Raw genomic sequence first — 13,082 nt, forward strand, 5'->3', positions numbered from 1 at the left:
TCGGTTTCCAAGGAAACCAACTTATCTTCCCAGTACGAAAAGACCCAGCATGTCAGCCAATATATGACAATGACTCCCACGTTCGGTGGAGTTTCAGATCATTGTCCTACACTCTTCACAGATGGCTAATATCATACACTCCCTATTATTACTCCTCACATTCATCCACACTCTATGCCTCGCCCATTCCCCCACTCTCCGCGAAATCCACAGATTCCCCAACGGAACCTGGGTCGAAAATATCGCAGTCAGACCCAACGGCAACATCATCGTCACTATACTGAGCACAGCAGAGCTCTGGGAAATTGACCCTTCCATCCCATCAGGTCCTGGCTCAGCCCGACTAGTCCACCACTTCGACGGTGCCGAAGACGCAGATGGGATCACGGAGCTTTCGTCAGATATCTATGCAGTCATCGCATCCAACTCGGTCTGGACGATCAATCTTAGAAACCACGAGCCTTCTAAGCCAATCCTGATCGCGAAACTCCCCGCTGGCTATTTGAACGGTATCGTTGCTCTAGATGAAGGAAACGCAGTCGCCATCACCGACTCCCAACTCGGTCTTGTATGGCGACTTGATCTCCGCACAGGCAGCTACAGCGTGATCCACCAAGACGAGTCAATGGCCGCAAATGATGACATGGGCTTATTACTTGGAGTCAACGGGTTGAAGATAGTAAACGACTATATGTACTACAGCAACAGCCCGAAACGGATTTTCTGTCGTGTGAGAATTGATACACATACCGGTCGTGCTTTGGGGCCTTATGAGGTTATCGGCAACGATACACGAGCCGATGACTTTGCTATTGGCCCGCATGAAGTTGGTTATTTAGCGGGTATTGTGGATGATGTGGTTATTAGGGTCTTTCCTAATGGGTATCATGAGGTTATTGCGGGTTCGAAGGGCTCGACGGATTTGATGACTGCTACGTCGGCAGCTTTTGGGAGGACACAGAAAGATCGCAACGTTCTTTATATTACTACTGGAGGGGAAACCAAGCTTCCTGTTCATAGCACGAGCACCAGAGGAGGGAAGGTTATGGCGCTTTCTGTGGAGTTTTAGGAGGTTATCTCCTCGTATGTTATGCTAGATTGCCATTTTATGGATTCTTCATTTTATTCACACAAACGTCAAGCCGTTTTCCGTTTCAAGATTAGAAGCTCGACTAGTTAAGGGTCTAAAGAACTTCACAAAACTTCTCAGAATATCAAACCAAGGTATCTAAATTCTTGAAGAGAAGTCAAGGTCATATGTACGGATTTCCATTCCATTCCTAGCAACGAAACAAGACACTGAATGCCATTATGAATACCTGCGCTTGCATGATCGTGTCGATCTCCAATTCCTTCCATTGCTCCGTGATATCATCTTTTTTTTTTCTATTTTCATGTTGAAAGGTTGGACATCGCTTCTTAAACACAAACCCCTTATACACTTACATACGCATTCATGAACACAAATGCGGATAACTATCATGACTCGATTTCACCGCGGCGAAGTGCTAACAAGGCCCGGACATCCGTGACAGATTGTAAAGCTTCGAGCATGGGAATCAAATGGAGCAGACCGTTGTCTGTTGGGTCGTTGATCCAACCTTCAATGGGAATCGCATTGTCTGGAAATAATTATTAGTCCGAGCGCACAATGATAGATAGACGTGATTATTACCTTCGTGGAAGATATAGCTCATCGGGCTGTTGTCCAGAATCATCACCTTACTCAGATCCGGTTCCACAGAGCTCAAGTCCTTGATGTACGCCCCGTTACGGAATGTGCAATGCTGTCGGTATAGACGGCCTTGGAAGTATTTCCGTTCCGACTCTAGCCAATCGATAACAGGGTCGGCATACTCTTGGACGCTGGCTGTGAAAACGACAAGCTTATACCACTTGCTGACCTTGCGCAGGAACTCATCGCAGTGTGGCCGCTTATGGACGTAGTACAAAATGGGATGCTGGGGGCCCAGTGTCGTTTGTGGCCCGCCAGGGGACAATGAAGTAGTTGTGGGTATTGAGAGCTTAACCTCGACCATGTGACCACTGGACATGCGGCCACCCTTGGCGAGCGAGTGGATTAGGGTCTCATCGAGATCCAGCACCAAGGTCTTCTGCGGGGGTCTGGCATTGCGGGGAGCTGCAGTGTATGAAGGTACTCGTGGCGGGAGAAGTGGGCGCGGTGGGGTGGGGGAGTGTGGGTACTTTGTTATGCGGTGGATGTTGGGAGAGGTTGGGGATTTCAAGCTATCCAAGTGGACAGCACCCTGGACGCGAGAGACACCCTCGGGCATTGGATGTCCTAAATCTGAACTTTGGGATCTTCGATGTCTCTGCCGCTTGAGAGATTCTTCATTATGGAGCTTGATGCGTATAGACCGACGGGGCGTGTGCTCGTGCTCTTCCCCTTCTGGAATTGGATCTGTATCGTGGCTCTTTGTCTTGGCGGGTCGGTTCCTCCCACTTGAGAGATGTTTGATATGCCGTCGATCTGTGTCGGACTCTGACGTTGTTGATACAATGGATTCATGAGAGCCTTGAGGCCGGAGCTTCCGAGTGGAGCCACTGCGACGCCGACCTTCTATCCGGGTGGCCCCTTTATCCGACCGGATCGTTGGGGCGGCAGATGAGCGCCGCAGTTTCCGGACAGGTGCAAGAAGTGAGTAGCGACCATCGTCGGTCTGAAAGCATTGAGCCAAATACACACCAGGTGCAGCAAACGTAGACAGAATAAACTTGAGCGTTTCCGTGATCGCATCGAAAAACCGTTGGGAAATTAGTCGCCAAGTACTTCGAGCAGTGAGCGTGCCATTCTTGTGAGCTTCATGCAGTAACGGTGTCTTCTCGTCTAAGTCATATGTCGTATCCTCCTCTACATCTTCGTTCACGGGCGGTGGTCCACCGTCGTAGCTCTTCTCAGTAGGGTCGAGGGACCGAAAGTTATCCACGCTATAAGACCGGAGTTTCGAGAAGTCTGCCGGTAGGGGTGCACGTTTGCTATCGCCTTGAGACTGCGATCTATGGCGTGAAGAGTTGGAAGATTGGCCAATGACTCGCGAGGACAGGATATTCAGCGAGTTCATCTTCCCTCAAGGCGTCACGGGAGACGGGGGCGCAGCGATCTATTGACAAACGGATCGTGAGTAAATCATCAAACCCACTTAGAGCGGTCCATGAGATAGTGTAGGATGTGATATGGCTGAGGGAAAGAGGGGGATCGCAGGGAGGCGTAAGCTGTTCTAACCTCAATGCGCCAGTCACCCGTGCCTCGGAAGTACTTCCGCAACTCCAAATCTGAAATATACAAGCTCAAAGCTGAAAGCAATCCAAAACCTAACCGGAAATGAAATAATAGAAATGCGAAAACTGAAAGAACACCAATAGGAAAGCCGTAGCCGAGACAATAGAGTGATCAATGAGTGTGGGGAAGCGGACAAGATCAAACGGCAGAAAATCATTCTTTGTCTCTCCCACTATCTCTGGCTCTGAGTATCTGAGCATCTCTTGATAAAACCCTTTCTATTTACATGCTTAGTGTGCTTTGGATCTGAAACTTGGTATGTTGATTATTCGAACACTATATACTTCTATCGCTCAATCCCCCGCTGACACCGTGCAGATTTCCTCCAAACATCCCACTTCCTCATGCCGTCTTCTTCGTTGGCCCTCACGCCGGGCCTGGGGTCATTCCTCAAGTGCCTCAAGACAAACCCCATTGATACATCTATTGAGACTCTGATTTCGTGCGTATCTCGAGACTTCCAGCCATGGCCGCTACCCCCACCGACGATCAAACTTGCTAAAATAGTATATTTCAATCAGCTTGCTCAAGCGTCGTCAAATTCGCCATTCGCGATCATGTGCCACAGCAACCGCCTATTTGCTGCGGAGTGTGATCTCTGCATGCCGCACAACAGATTCAGCAAAGCTTATTGAGCGGGTGCAGAGTGTGGGCAGGCGACTGATGGCCGCGCAACCGCGCGAGATGGTTGTGGGCAATATCGTGCGCCGGGTCCTAGGTCTTATTCGTGACGAAGCGGAAGATGATCGCGATGCGGAGTTCGCCCTTAGCGATATTGGTTCCGAGAGTCAGCCACAAACACCCCGAGCTTATGACGGTGAGTCTCAACTTCTGGTCCAAATATCTACGCAGCAGTGACTCATAAATTTGTAGATCCAGCATTGCCTTTGGATCGCGATTCGCTCTCCATCCGGCCCGATGATAGATCCTCTCGCCCCCCTCTGACCTCTATGTTCAGCCTTCTCTCCCATCCCGAGCCCGAGAACTCACTTCCCAGCACTCCGGGATCCTCCTCTCCAAGCGGACGCCTCCCTGGCCACGGCCCAAGCAAAGACGTACGGGCCGAAGTTCTCGAGGGTATTGGCGAGATCATTGATGAGCTTGGCCAGGTGGATGACCAGATCGCAGCCTACGCATTGGACCACATTCACTCCAACGAAATCATCCTCACCCACACATCCTCGACCACTGTCCAAAAATTCCTGCTTAAGGCCGCCACAAAGCGAAAGTTCACCGTCATCCACGCTGAGTCGTACCCAAATAATCACGAGGCTACGCACGCCACTGTCAGTGGTAGCGCTAGCGACGATGACAATCTCGGCTTGGAGGCTTTCCAGAAGCCACTGATTGAGCACGGCATCACCGTCATCCTCATCCCAGATTCTGCCGTCTTCGCTATCATGTCGCGAGTCAACAAGGTCATCCTCGGCACACACTCCGTCCTTGCCAACGGCGGCCTCGTTGCTGCAGCTGGCACTCGTGTCATCGCCCGTGCCGCCAAGGTCCACCAGACCCCTGTCGTGGTCGTGAGCGGTGTTTACAAGCTCAGCCCTGTCTACCCATTCGACTTCGACTCGCTCATTGAATACGGTGACCCGAGCAAGGTCCTCTCATACGAGGAAGGTGATCTCGTGGACCTGGTCGATGTCCAAAACCCCATCTATGACTACGTTCCCGCAGAGCTCGTCGATCTTTACATCACTAACATGTACGTTTCAAGAACCCAATCCACTCGCTGGTCTCATTTCATAATGCTAACTTGCTTTCCTTACTCCAGCGGCGGTCATGCCCCATCATATCTTTACCGCATTGTCTCAGACCACTACCGCAAAGAAGATATCAGCTTCTAAGCTGGTGGTTGGCTGAAGCAATTGTGTCAAACAGCCCATGAAAATCAACAAAAAAAACATTTGAGGGACATTTGCACGAACGATACCCGAGGAATTACTTTGACGATTGATACGCAGAAGTAATGAATAAAAATAACTAAATTTCTTTTCATCTTCGCTAATATTTAGAAAGCGCTATGCTAGCCAATACATTAGACTCTCTCGCACATATCAAGTAGACTTTGCAGTTGAACTTCGCCTGGCATATAGATCTGGCTAAGCACTAGTAGCAGTATAGAATATCTAATATGCCTAACTATCCTATTATTAGATTGCATGCAAAATCATTATCTGCCATAAAAGCTGTCGATATATATGTATCTATAAAATGGCTTTGCAAGCATATATGTTACAGTTATATATCATTCTTTTATCTGTATTTCTTCCTAAACTTTCTCCCAGCACCCCAGGCCTTTCAATCACCACTGTACAGAAGACCAAGAAGGCCAACAGACCTTTATATGCTGATCTTTGGGTGTCTCCTTGGCGATATAGACCAACTATTTCGTGCAAAAATGAGGCTAACACTTATCCAAGGCTAGTACCAAGGAAATCTAACGGCTACTGAAAAAGGCGTGAGTTGAATATATATATGTATGGCCATCCATACAAACTCGGAGTGCATAACATATATATAGTGGCCATTGCAATCACTAGACACCCCACATGCGAAGGACTTTTTTTGTAACCAGGAAATGAACTATAAGGTCTAGAAGCATGGGATAGACTATGCCTGTACGGATAACTCCCCAGACATACTCCATCAACAACTCCACATGGACATAGTCTGATTTATGTATTCAACAGCTTGCATATTTACATCAAACCATGTCCATGAATGCTGTATCCACACCAAGGTCCTATCCTACGCTTTACTCTATGTCTCCAACAGACAACTCTAACAAGGATCCAGGAACCCAGTGAAGTATACGAGAAGGCCAGAAACCCGGGAAAGATATAGAAAGTCATGGCGCCATAATCTTTTGGAGGTTGTATCAATCGTGTTTAATTCGCAAATAAGCGGATCCACCACATTCCGGACGAAAGCCCGCCGGGGGACTCCCCAAAAAGAAAATATCTCATGAAATCAAGGCGCTGATGAGGCGGGCTTTCCGTCCGGCACCGTTCCCACACTCCAAGGCTCCCGGTCGCTGCATTTTTGATTTCGAACAGAACGCGTCGAGTTGTTTAAGAGCGGGGCTTCTCCTTCTTCTCCTTCCACAGAGCGGCGAGACCGACACCGGAGACCTTGACGACCTTGAAACGGACACCGGGAATATCACCCTTGGCCTTACCCTTGCGACCGAAACCGGCGAGCAGGACCTCGTCGTTCTCGTCGATGAAGTTCAAGCAACCGTCATTGGGGACTGTAGAAATATGCTAGTTAGCACATGTTTTGTGGGAGCTGTGTGGCGGTTTCCATCTTGTCGTAACTCTAAATCGTATAGGCCTTTCCAACACATTCATAACAATAACAGTAAGGAACGGGGTTACCCACCGAAAGCAGCGACCTTCTTGCCGTTCTTGATGAGCTGGACCTTGACACACTTGCGAATGGCGGAGTTGGGCTGCTTGGCCTCAACACCGACCTTCTCGAGAACGATACCCTTGGCGTGGGAAGCACCACCGAAGGGAGAGGACTTGTAGGCGGTTCCGAGAAGACGCTTCTTGAAGTGGTCATCAGCCCAGCGCTGATCCTTGCGGTGCGCCTGGAGCTTGCGGGCGGCGTTCAAACCACGGGGTTGTCCTTTACCCATGTTGGCGGATTATGTGTTCGACGGTCAACTGAACGAAAAAAATAAAAATTAGCCTCGTGTCGAGTGTAACGGTGGTTCTGTTGTTTGTGGGTGTTTTCGATGCGTGTTCATGTGTGGTGGAGGCCGAGTTTTTGTGCGTGGAAATGGATGCGATCGTTGAAGGATCTCGCAGTACCACGAATAAAATATTTCGGAAAAGCACAAACAATGCAGGGGGAAACAGCAGGATATCGAATACGTACCGACTGGGAGGGGTGTTGTCGGCCAAAGGGGCTGAGGGTCGATTGTCGAAAAGTCGAAGAGTTCCGGATTTCCCTTACCACACGCTTTGGATGCACCTCAGGTGACTTTGTGCGCTTAGCCCTAAGCGAGTCACGGGACAGTCGTAGCCCCCACTCGTGATTATGTCATCATACCGATAACGATAAGATTATCAGCTACCGGGGCCGTCATCAACCCCATTCGGATACTCAATGTCTGTTGTTCTCTCAAGCATTTGTTGAAGATGGATTTGTCAAGAAAGCCAACAAATCCAAATTCTCAACGCCTGCCTCCCCCAGCCCTTTTCCAGGGCCCACCATCACACAATGCCTCTAATATCTCATTGTCCGTACCACCTGCAGGCTCATCGTTAGCATCTGCCTCTGGCAGCCAACCTTCACCCCTGAATCGGAACCGGTCACGCGGAACCGATGGCACAACCCCCGAAAAGTCGAGCTTGTTATCACCCTTAATATCGCGCCGCCCCTCCAAAAACGATGTAGACGGATCCGACGCCATCTGGCAGGAGATGCAGAGCGCCCTGTCGGAAGTGGAACTGAGCGCTGTGACGAGCGAGAATGTCTTCGGTGCAAAGCACTCGGAAGCATTGGAAGATCTACGCATGAAGCAGTTGAAGCTCGCTCAAGCCTGGGCACGCAGTGAGGCAGACGATGAAGTTGTGGATCCCGGTCACAGCGGTGCCGAAAAAGCCAGCGAAGCCAGCCCAACCCGGGGAGGTGCGGGAGAGTCGAACCAACAGTACGATACAGCAACGGAAACTAGCGCAGGCCGCGGTTCGGTGTTGCACCGCACGTTGGACGATGACACCGAGAAAGACATTAGTCTTGCGCGAAAGCGCCGCGAGGCTAATGACCGGTACTTTGACCGGGTCAACCAGGGCGTTTTGGATGTCGTTGCTAAACTGGAGGATGTGGCTCAGGCCATGCGCACCGTTGAGCGGGAAAGCAAGGATATCTGGAGTGATTCGGATAGTGTCACGACAACTGCGCCGTCATCACCTCATGCAAGTTGAACCCCTGAGTCTTCCAGTTGATTTAGCTGTAGCCCCGCCTTTGCTGCATTGATTTCATTTACATATCTTCCAGCGGGCCAGTGCGAAAGTCCCAGGATTGATCAGGTCATCACCGACTCTTGCCGACTGCATTGATATCTCTATCCCATCTGGGAATGCGCTGGACGCATTTACAGTATCCCCCGGTGGAAATAATAATACTAATACATGTAAATTATCACACAACTAAATCAAGGGTATCCAAACTCCAGTGCTCAAATCCAAACCCAAACAAGCAGTCATGATAATACATCCAAGGAATCTTTTGAGCCAAGCCTTTGCTTTAGTCCCAGAGATAATCCTTCATTCTCGTTTCACCACTCGTACAGCAGCCTTCCAGCCTTCTGAAGCAGCTCCTCTCACATCCTCCCATCTCGTCTCATAAGCCTTTTTTGTCAAGACTTCCACTTCCTTATTCCATCTGTGCTTGAGTATCTCCTTCATAGTCGGTTCAGCTTGCTTTTGCGCTTCCAATTCTTCGCGTCGCCGTCTTGGCATGTCTTCTGGTAGGAAGCGCCGGTCATAGGCGCCAGCCGAGGAGGTCAACCAGTCTATTTGCTCGACTTGCGTGTGGATGGCGTTGCGTTGTGATATGCGTGTTGAACGGTGGACTTGGATGGTAATATAGAGAACGGATGAGGTGAAGGCAAAGCCGCCGACCTATTCCAGTGTGAATTGGGTTAGTCCTTGTTTCCTGGTACGAATTCGAGGGTAGACCGTACAAAGCCTGTGAAGAAGCCCATAGTTGTTGTGGTGTTTGGAGTCGCCGGATTGCCCGATTTATTCGTGAAGGTGAATCGAAAATACGAAAGGTTGCGCAAGTGTTTTGTGATTATAGATCTGGTCTTTTCCCGGTAATAAAAATGCTTAGCTGAAATGTATTCAGAAAGCTGAATGTCCTCGAACAAGCAGAGTGAACGCGGAAAACTGAAGTCGGACTGACGGTGGAAGCGCTCCGATTGGCCAGGACAATTCTTCTGGGCCGAACATCCTCTCTCCTTCATCTTCAGGAACACCTTGGTTTGGCCATTGACCACGCGATTCCCACCTTACTTTTAATAACTCGGCCTTTTTCTACATCTTCTCCCCCCCTAAACAACCCTCACCATGGCCGGCGGTGGAAGCAGATACCGCCACTTGAGCCGCGACTCCGCGCATCGACAGGCCCTGCTCCGAAATCTGGTGACCTCCCTTTTCGAGCATGAGTCAATCACTACAACATGGGCCAAGGCCAAAGAGGCCCAGCGCTTAGCCGAGAAATTGATTACCCTGGGCAAGAAGAACACCGAAGCCAGTCGGCGACGAGCATTGGAGATTTTCTACGTACGTTGAATTCCCGGACAACAAGCCCACCCCGATTCCAATCACGACGGGGATCAGTCCAGTCACGAGAAACAATGGGTTTACCAATTCAGTGATGAACCACTGCAATTCTCAATCCATTAACCTCAAGAGAGAAAAAAAATCAACAATCCAATGACAACACTAACATCCCCTAGACACCACATGAAATGCTCCCTAAACTCTTCGGTCCCCTCCGCGAGCGCTACGCAGACCGACCAGGCGGTTACACACGAGTCCTCCGCATCGAACCTCGCGAAAAGAACGAGTACTTCTCCCCCAAGAAGGGTGTCAAAAACGCCGTCCGAGAGCCTAAACCCCAGGTCAAGGCTCCCTCCGCCATCCTCGAGCTGGTCGATGGGCCGAAGGATATTCGTTTCGCTATGACTGCGCGCACGGTGGCACGCGAGCGCGAGCAGGGCCGGGATCTCGTGCACGCGCTTACGAGGTTGAATGTGAAGAAGGTCACACAGTTCCGGAAGGATGGTGTTGAGGTTTTGGAGCAGGCAATCTCCAAGCTCAGTTTGGCCAAGAAGCAAAGTGAAAAGCTCGCTAAGAAGGAAGCTGAGGGTGAGTCGAGGGTTTAGATGTGGGGAGTGCTAGCTCTCTTTTGTGGGGGTTCTACTTCGGAATCCTCAGCCTGGGGATGATTTCTGAGATCTGTCTGGGATATGCTTTCTCCTAGGCTTGATGGGTGTGTTCGATGTTGACACCATTCTGCTTGGTCTCTGGGGTTAACTCCGTTGTTCTTTACTTGTTTTTCTTACCAGGAGTTCTGTCTTCTTCCTGTTTATTATGGCATCTCCGTCTTCGTTTGCACTCGCCCATGTGACATAGCCTCTGTATAAAAGATTTTGATACCTCTATTCACACTCCTTCGTTGGTTTGTTAGCTTTGGGTAAAAGTTTGTGTTTACTCATACTGGGGAAGGGCCGCCGTATAGAATATTTCATTCGGGGCTTATATATAGATATAGAGCTCGGCCACTGCCTATTAGACAGCATACCATAATCAAGGGCGCTGCCAACAAATACTCGTGCATCACAGCCCTGGATATGTTCAGAACCCGGCATCTTGTCTTTGTTGATGCCTGACGATCTAGGCATCAATATATGGATCTCAACAACCAACCTTCACAACAACGCCATGACCTGCAATGCAGATCAAATTGAACGCTCACCGTAATTAATAAGGGTCTTTATTGCATCGGTATTGATGCTAAATAACTTTTGCATGAGTTGGTGATTATATTGTCAATGCTAGTGTGACATTGACGAACTATATATATATGACCAGTGAGATGAATACCTAGTTGCCGGCACGTTGATACATGTTCCATAACTATCTCATTAAGAAAGTTTATATGGGCAATTCATATAAAAGACCCATCATTTCTATTTGGGATCTGGTGAGAAATTGGGAATTGCTAATACCTTGGCACTATTACTAACACATAGCTCAGGCGTTATGGCTCAGCTGCTGAGATTTTGTAGGTGTAAATGGAGTTTCAAACTTAGATTAACGATGGGACTATTTTCGCATGTTCTGATTGGTCTAGATTTCAAGCCAAAATCCAAGTAATTTAAGACAGACAGGTTTAGGCAATATATTTTCTTACTCTAAAATGGGGGTTAGATCGACACCAGTGGAAAGATTATGGCTTAGCTATACGAATATACATCCGTCGCCTTTATTACGAAACGCATATCGTGGACAGAGCTGCATTAGCTGACGCTGGTTGGTCATCTCCGAGTTTTGCTCTTCTAATTCTGCATTGGACTTAGGGCTTTACCCGGGTGAAGCCTAAATACGAAGGGGATTAGTACTTTGTACATACTCCGTCCTAGGTGCGATGAGGCTGGTTTCATCTACGATAGGTTTTTAACTTGGTGTTTAGCAAACTTATATGTAAACGGGGCTTGAGTTATCACCCCAAATACAAAGGCGATAACTATTTATATCTGAATACAAGGAGCGCGGGCCGACCCTACGGGGCGGCCTCACCCTATAAAAAACCAAATAAAAGTTATTAGAGGGCTCGCCAGTTTATTAGAATAAGACTGAATATTGAATAAAATAAAAAAGCGAGAAGACTCCTACCTACACTCTTATAGCGCAAAACCGAATTGCAAATACGTATATATAGGTGACTCTATAGCCTCCTCAACCAGAATAAAACTCTTCAAGCAATTAGACCTGAAATTGCCATCTTCAAAAACCATCCATGATCCGACCCTTCCAGAAGTGGTCAAAGTTCCCTGCAGACTCTGAACGCCTATTCCTGGGGCGACGGTTGACAAGATCTGATATATCAACTGCAGCCCCGACGCAAGAGACTAGTGCCACTCGCACACGGCAATTGCAATCAAGGGACAAAAGTTTCATGCAGAATTATCAATAGTTGAACTCTCTAGCATATGACCCAAGCGCATGTTGTTACCGGTTTGCCCAAGGGGTCATTTATTCATCTACGTCGCTTAGTCCTGGGAGATATTCAAAGCTTCAATTTTCCCTCTCTCTAAAACCTCAGTGCTCAGCAGGATCTGAACTCTGGTCAAAAAATATAGAGCGATTGATTTCTTGTTGTTCAGCATTCGATACCCATTCTTACTACACCGCAACTTTCTTATATGAAGTATGCAATACACATATTCCCAACTATACTCTCCAGTGTTCAACTCCCATTAACTTCCCCCAGGACAGAAAAACATACTCAGAACAATTGCTCAAAATGGAAAAAGTGTCCATCGAAACACAGAACCCGCTCCGGCAAAATGCTCCAAGCCCAGTAAACGCCAGCACCTACAAAGAGGTCGCAGCGTCACCTCGTTCAAACATCGAACACAGCATAAAAGAGGACTGCACCCTGGAAGTCAATGACCGGGACTGCACACTAGAGTTCAGCGACCGAGCCTGCAACCTGGAACTCAATCAATATGCCGGCGACAGACACACAGAGAAGCAGGTTGAGGCCGGAGTCGGAGCTGCAGACGGAAACCAAGCAGAGGCGAGTGGACGACGGTCCACAGAAGACGGGAAACAAGATCAGGATCCGGAGTCACAATCTGTGACAGGAACGGTCAGGCGTCATAGGTCTCGTCGGCGGGAGTGGATTATCGCTGGTTCTGTTTTTGGGGTTGTTATTCTTCTTGTCGTTATTATTGTTCCTTCTGTGATATTTGGGACTCGTCATTATAGGCCGCAGTATGAGCCGCCTAAGAATCCGTATGTTGTATGAGACAGTTGAGGGTTGATATCTGAGGGGGCGCGAATGTATAGATCGAGGGCTAGAGAACTGGATGTGAATATGGAGGGTCCAAGTGCTGTTCCTTCGTCTCGTAGTTTAGAGTTGGCCAGATAATATACAAATTGAGAAGTCAATGCCATATTGGGTATACTTACCCCCTAAATTAGTAACTTCTCTACTACTTGAATTCTCCCCTCTGCTCTTCTGCCAACTC

At 48.6% G+C, this 13,082-nt stretch overlaps 8 protein-coding genes across 8 annotated transcripts; 5 read left to right on the top strand and 3 right to left on the bottom strand.

Moving 5' to 3' along the window:
* Positions 1 to 121: 121 nt before the first annotated feature.
* Positions 122 to 1,069, top strand: N7447_004427 (uncharacterized protein; the record flags this gene model as incomplete). The annotated part of the gene is made up of 1 exon (XM_057228702.1): positions 122 to 1,069. The coding sequence occupies one exon, from the start codon at positions 122 to 124 to the stop codon at positions 1,067 to 1,069; it is 948 nt and encodes a 315-aa protein (XP_057088043.1).
* A 410-nt stretch (positions 1,070 to 1,479) lies between these two features.
* Positions 1,480 to 3,083, bottom strand: nemA (Nem1-Spo7 phosphatase catalytic subunit NEM1; the record flags this gene model as incomplete). The annotated part of the gene is made up of 2 exons (XM_057228703.1): positions 1,480 to 1,622; positions 1,676 to 3,083. The coding sequence occupies 2 exons, from the start codon at positions 3,081 to 3,083 to the stop codon at positions 1,480 to 1,482; spliced, it is 1,551 nt and encodes a 516-aa protein (XP_057088044.1).
* A 562-nt stretch (positions 3,084 to 3,645) lies between these two features.
* Positions 3,646 to 5,151, top strand: N7447_004429 (translation initiation factor eIF2B subunit beta; the record flags this gene model as incomplete). Its single annotated transcript, XM_057228704.1, has 4 exons — positions 3,646 to 3,743; positions 3,823 to 4,118; positions 4,175 to 5,009; positions 5,079 to 5,151. 4 exons carry the CDS (start codon positions 3,646 to 3,648, stop codon positions 5,149 to 5,151), a joined length of 1,302 nt encoding a protein of 433 aa, XP_057088045.1.
* A 1,227-nt stretch (positions 5,152 to 6,378) lies between these two features.
* On the bottom strand, positions 6,379 to 6,947 carry rps23 (40S ribosomal protein uS12; the record flags this gene model as incomplete). The annotated part of the gene is made up of 2 exons (XM_057228705.1): positions 6,379 to 6,557; positions 6,689 to 6,947. 2 exons carry the CDS (start codon positions 6,945 to 6,947, stop codon positions 6,379 to 6,381), a joined length of 438 nt encoding a protein of 145 aa, XP_057088046.1.
* A 505-nt stretch (positions 6,948 to 7,452) lies between these two features.
* Positions 7,453 to 8,241, top strand: N7447_004431 (DUF5315 domain-containing protein; the record flags this gene model as incomplete). Its single annotated transcript, XM_057228706.1, has 1 exon — positions 7,453 to 8,241. One exon carries the CDS (start codon positions 7,453 to 7,455, stop codon positions 8,239 to 8,241), a length of 789 nt encoding a protein of 262 aa, XP_057088047.1.
* Positions 8,242 to 8,583: 342 nt separating this feature from the next.
* N7447_004432 (MICOS complex subunit Mic12 family protein) lies at positions 8,584 to 9,023 on the bottom strand (the record flags this gene model as incomplete). The annotated part of the gene is made up of 2 exons (XM_057228707.1): positions 8,584 to 8,940; positions 9,003 to 9,023. The coding sequence occupies 2 exons, from the start codon at positions 9,021 to 9,023 to the stop codon at positions 8,584 to 8,586; spliced, it is 378 nt and encodes a 125-aa protein (XP_057088048.1).
* Positions 9,024 to 9,387: 364 nt separating this feature from the next.
* On the top strand, positions 9,388 to 10,208 carry N7447_004433 (mitochondrial 54S ribosomal protein bL17m; the record flags this gene model as incomplete). The annotated part of the gene is made up of 2 exons (XM_057228708.1): positions 9,388 to 9,603; positions 9,780 to 10,208. The coding sequence occupies 2 exons, from the start codon at positions 9,388 to 9,390 to the stop codon at positions 10,206 to 10,208; spliced, it is 645 nt and encodes a 214-aa protein (XP_057088049.1).
* Positions 10,209 to 12,352: 2,144 nt separating this feature from the next.
* On the top strand, positions 12,353 to 12,859 carry N7447_004434 (uncharacterized protein; the record flags this gene model as incomplete). The annotated part of the gene is made up of 1 exon (XM_057228709.1): positions 12,353 to 12,859. One exon carries the CDS (start codon positions 12,353 to 12,355, stop codon positions 12,857 to 12,859), a length of 507 nt encoding a protein of 168 aa, XP_057088050.1.
* Positions 12,860 to 13,082: the final 223 nt, after the last annotated feature.

Source organism: Penicillium robsamsonii (assembly GCF_028829455.1).
Source record: "Penicillium robsamsonii strain IBT 29466 chromosome Unknown utg000002l_segment0_segment0, whole genome shotgun sequence".
Lineage (NCBI taxonomy): Eukaryota > Fungi > Ascomycota > Eurotiomycetes > Eurotiales > Aspergillaceae > Penicillium > Penicillium robsamsonii.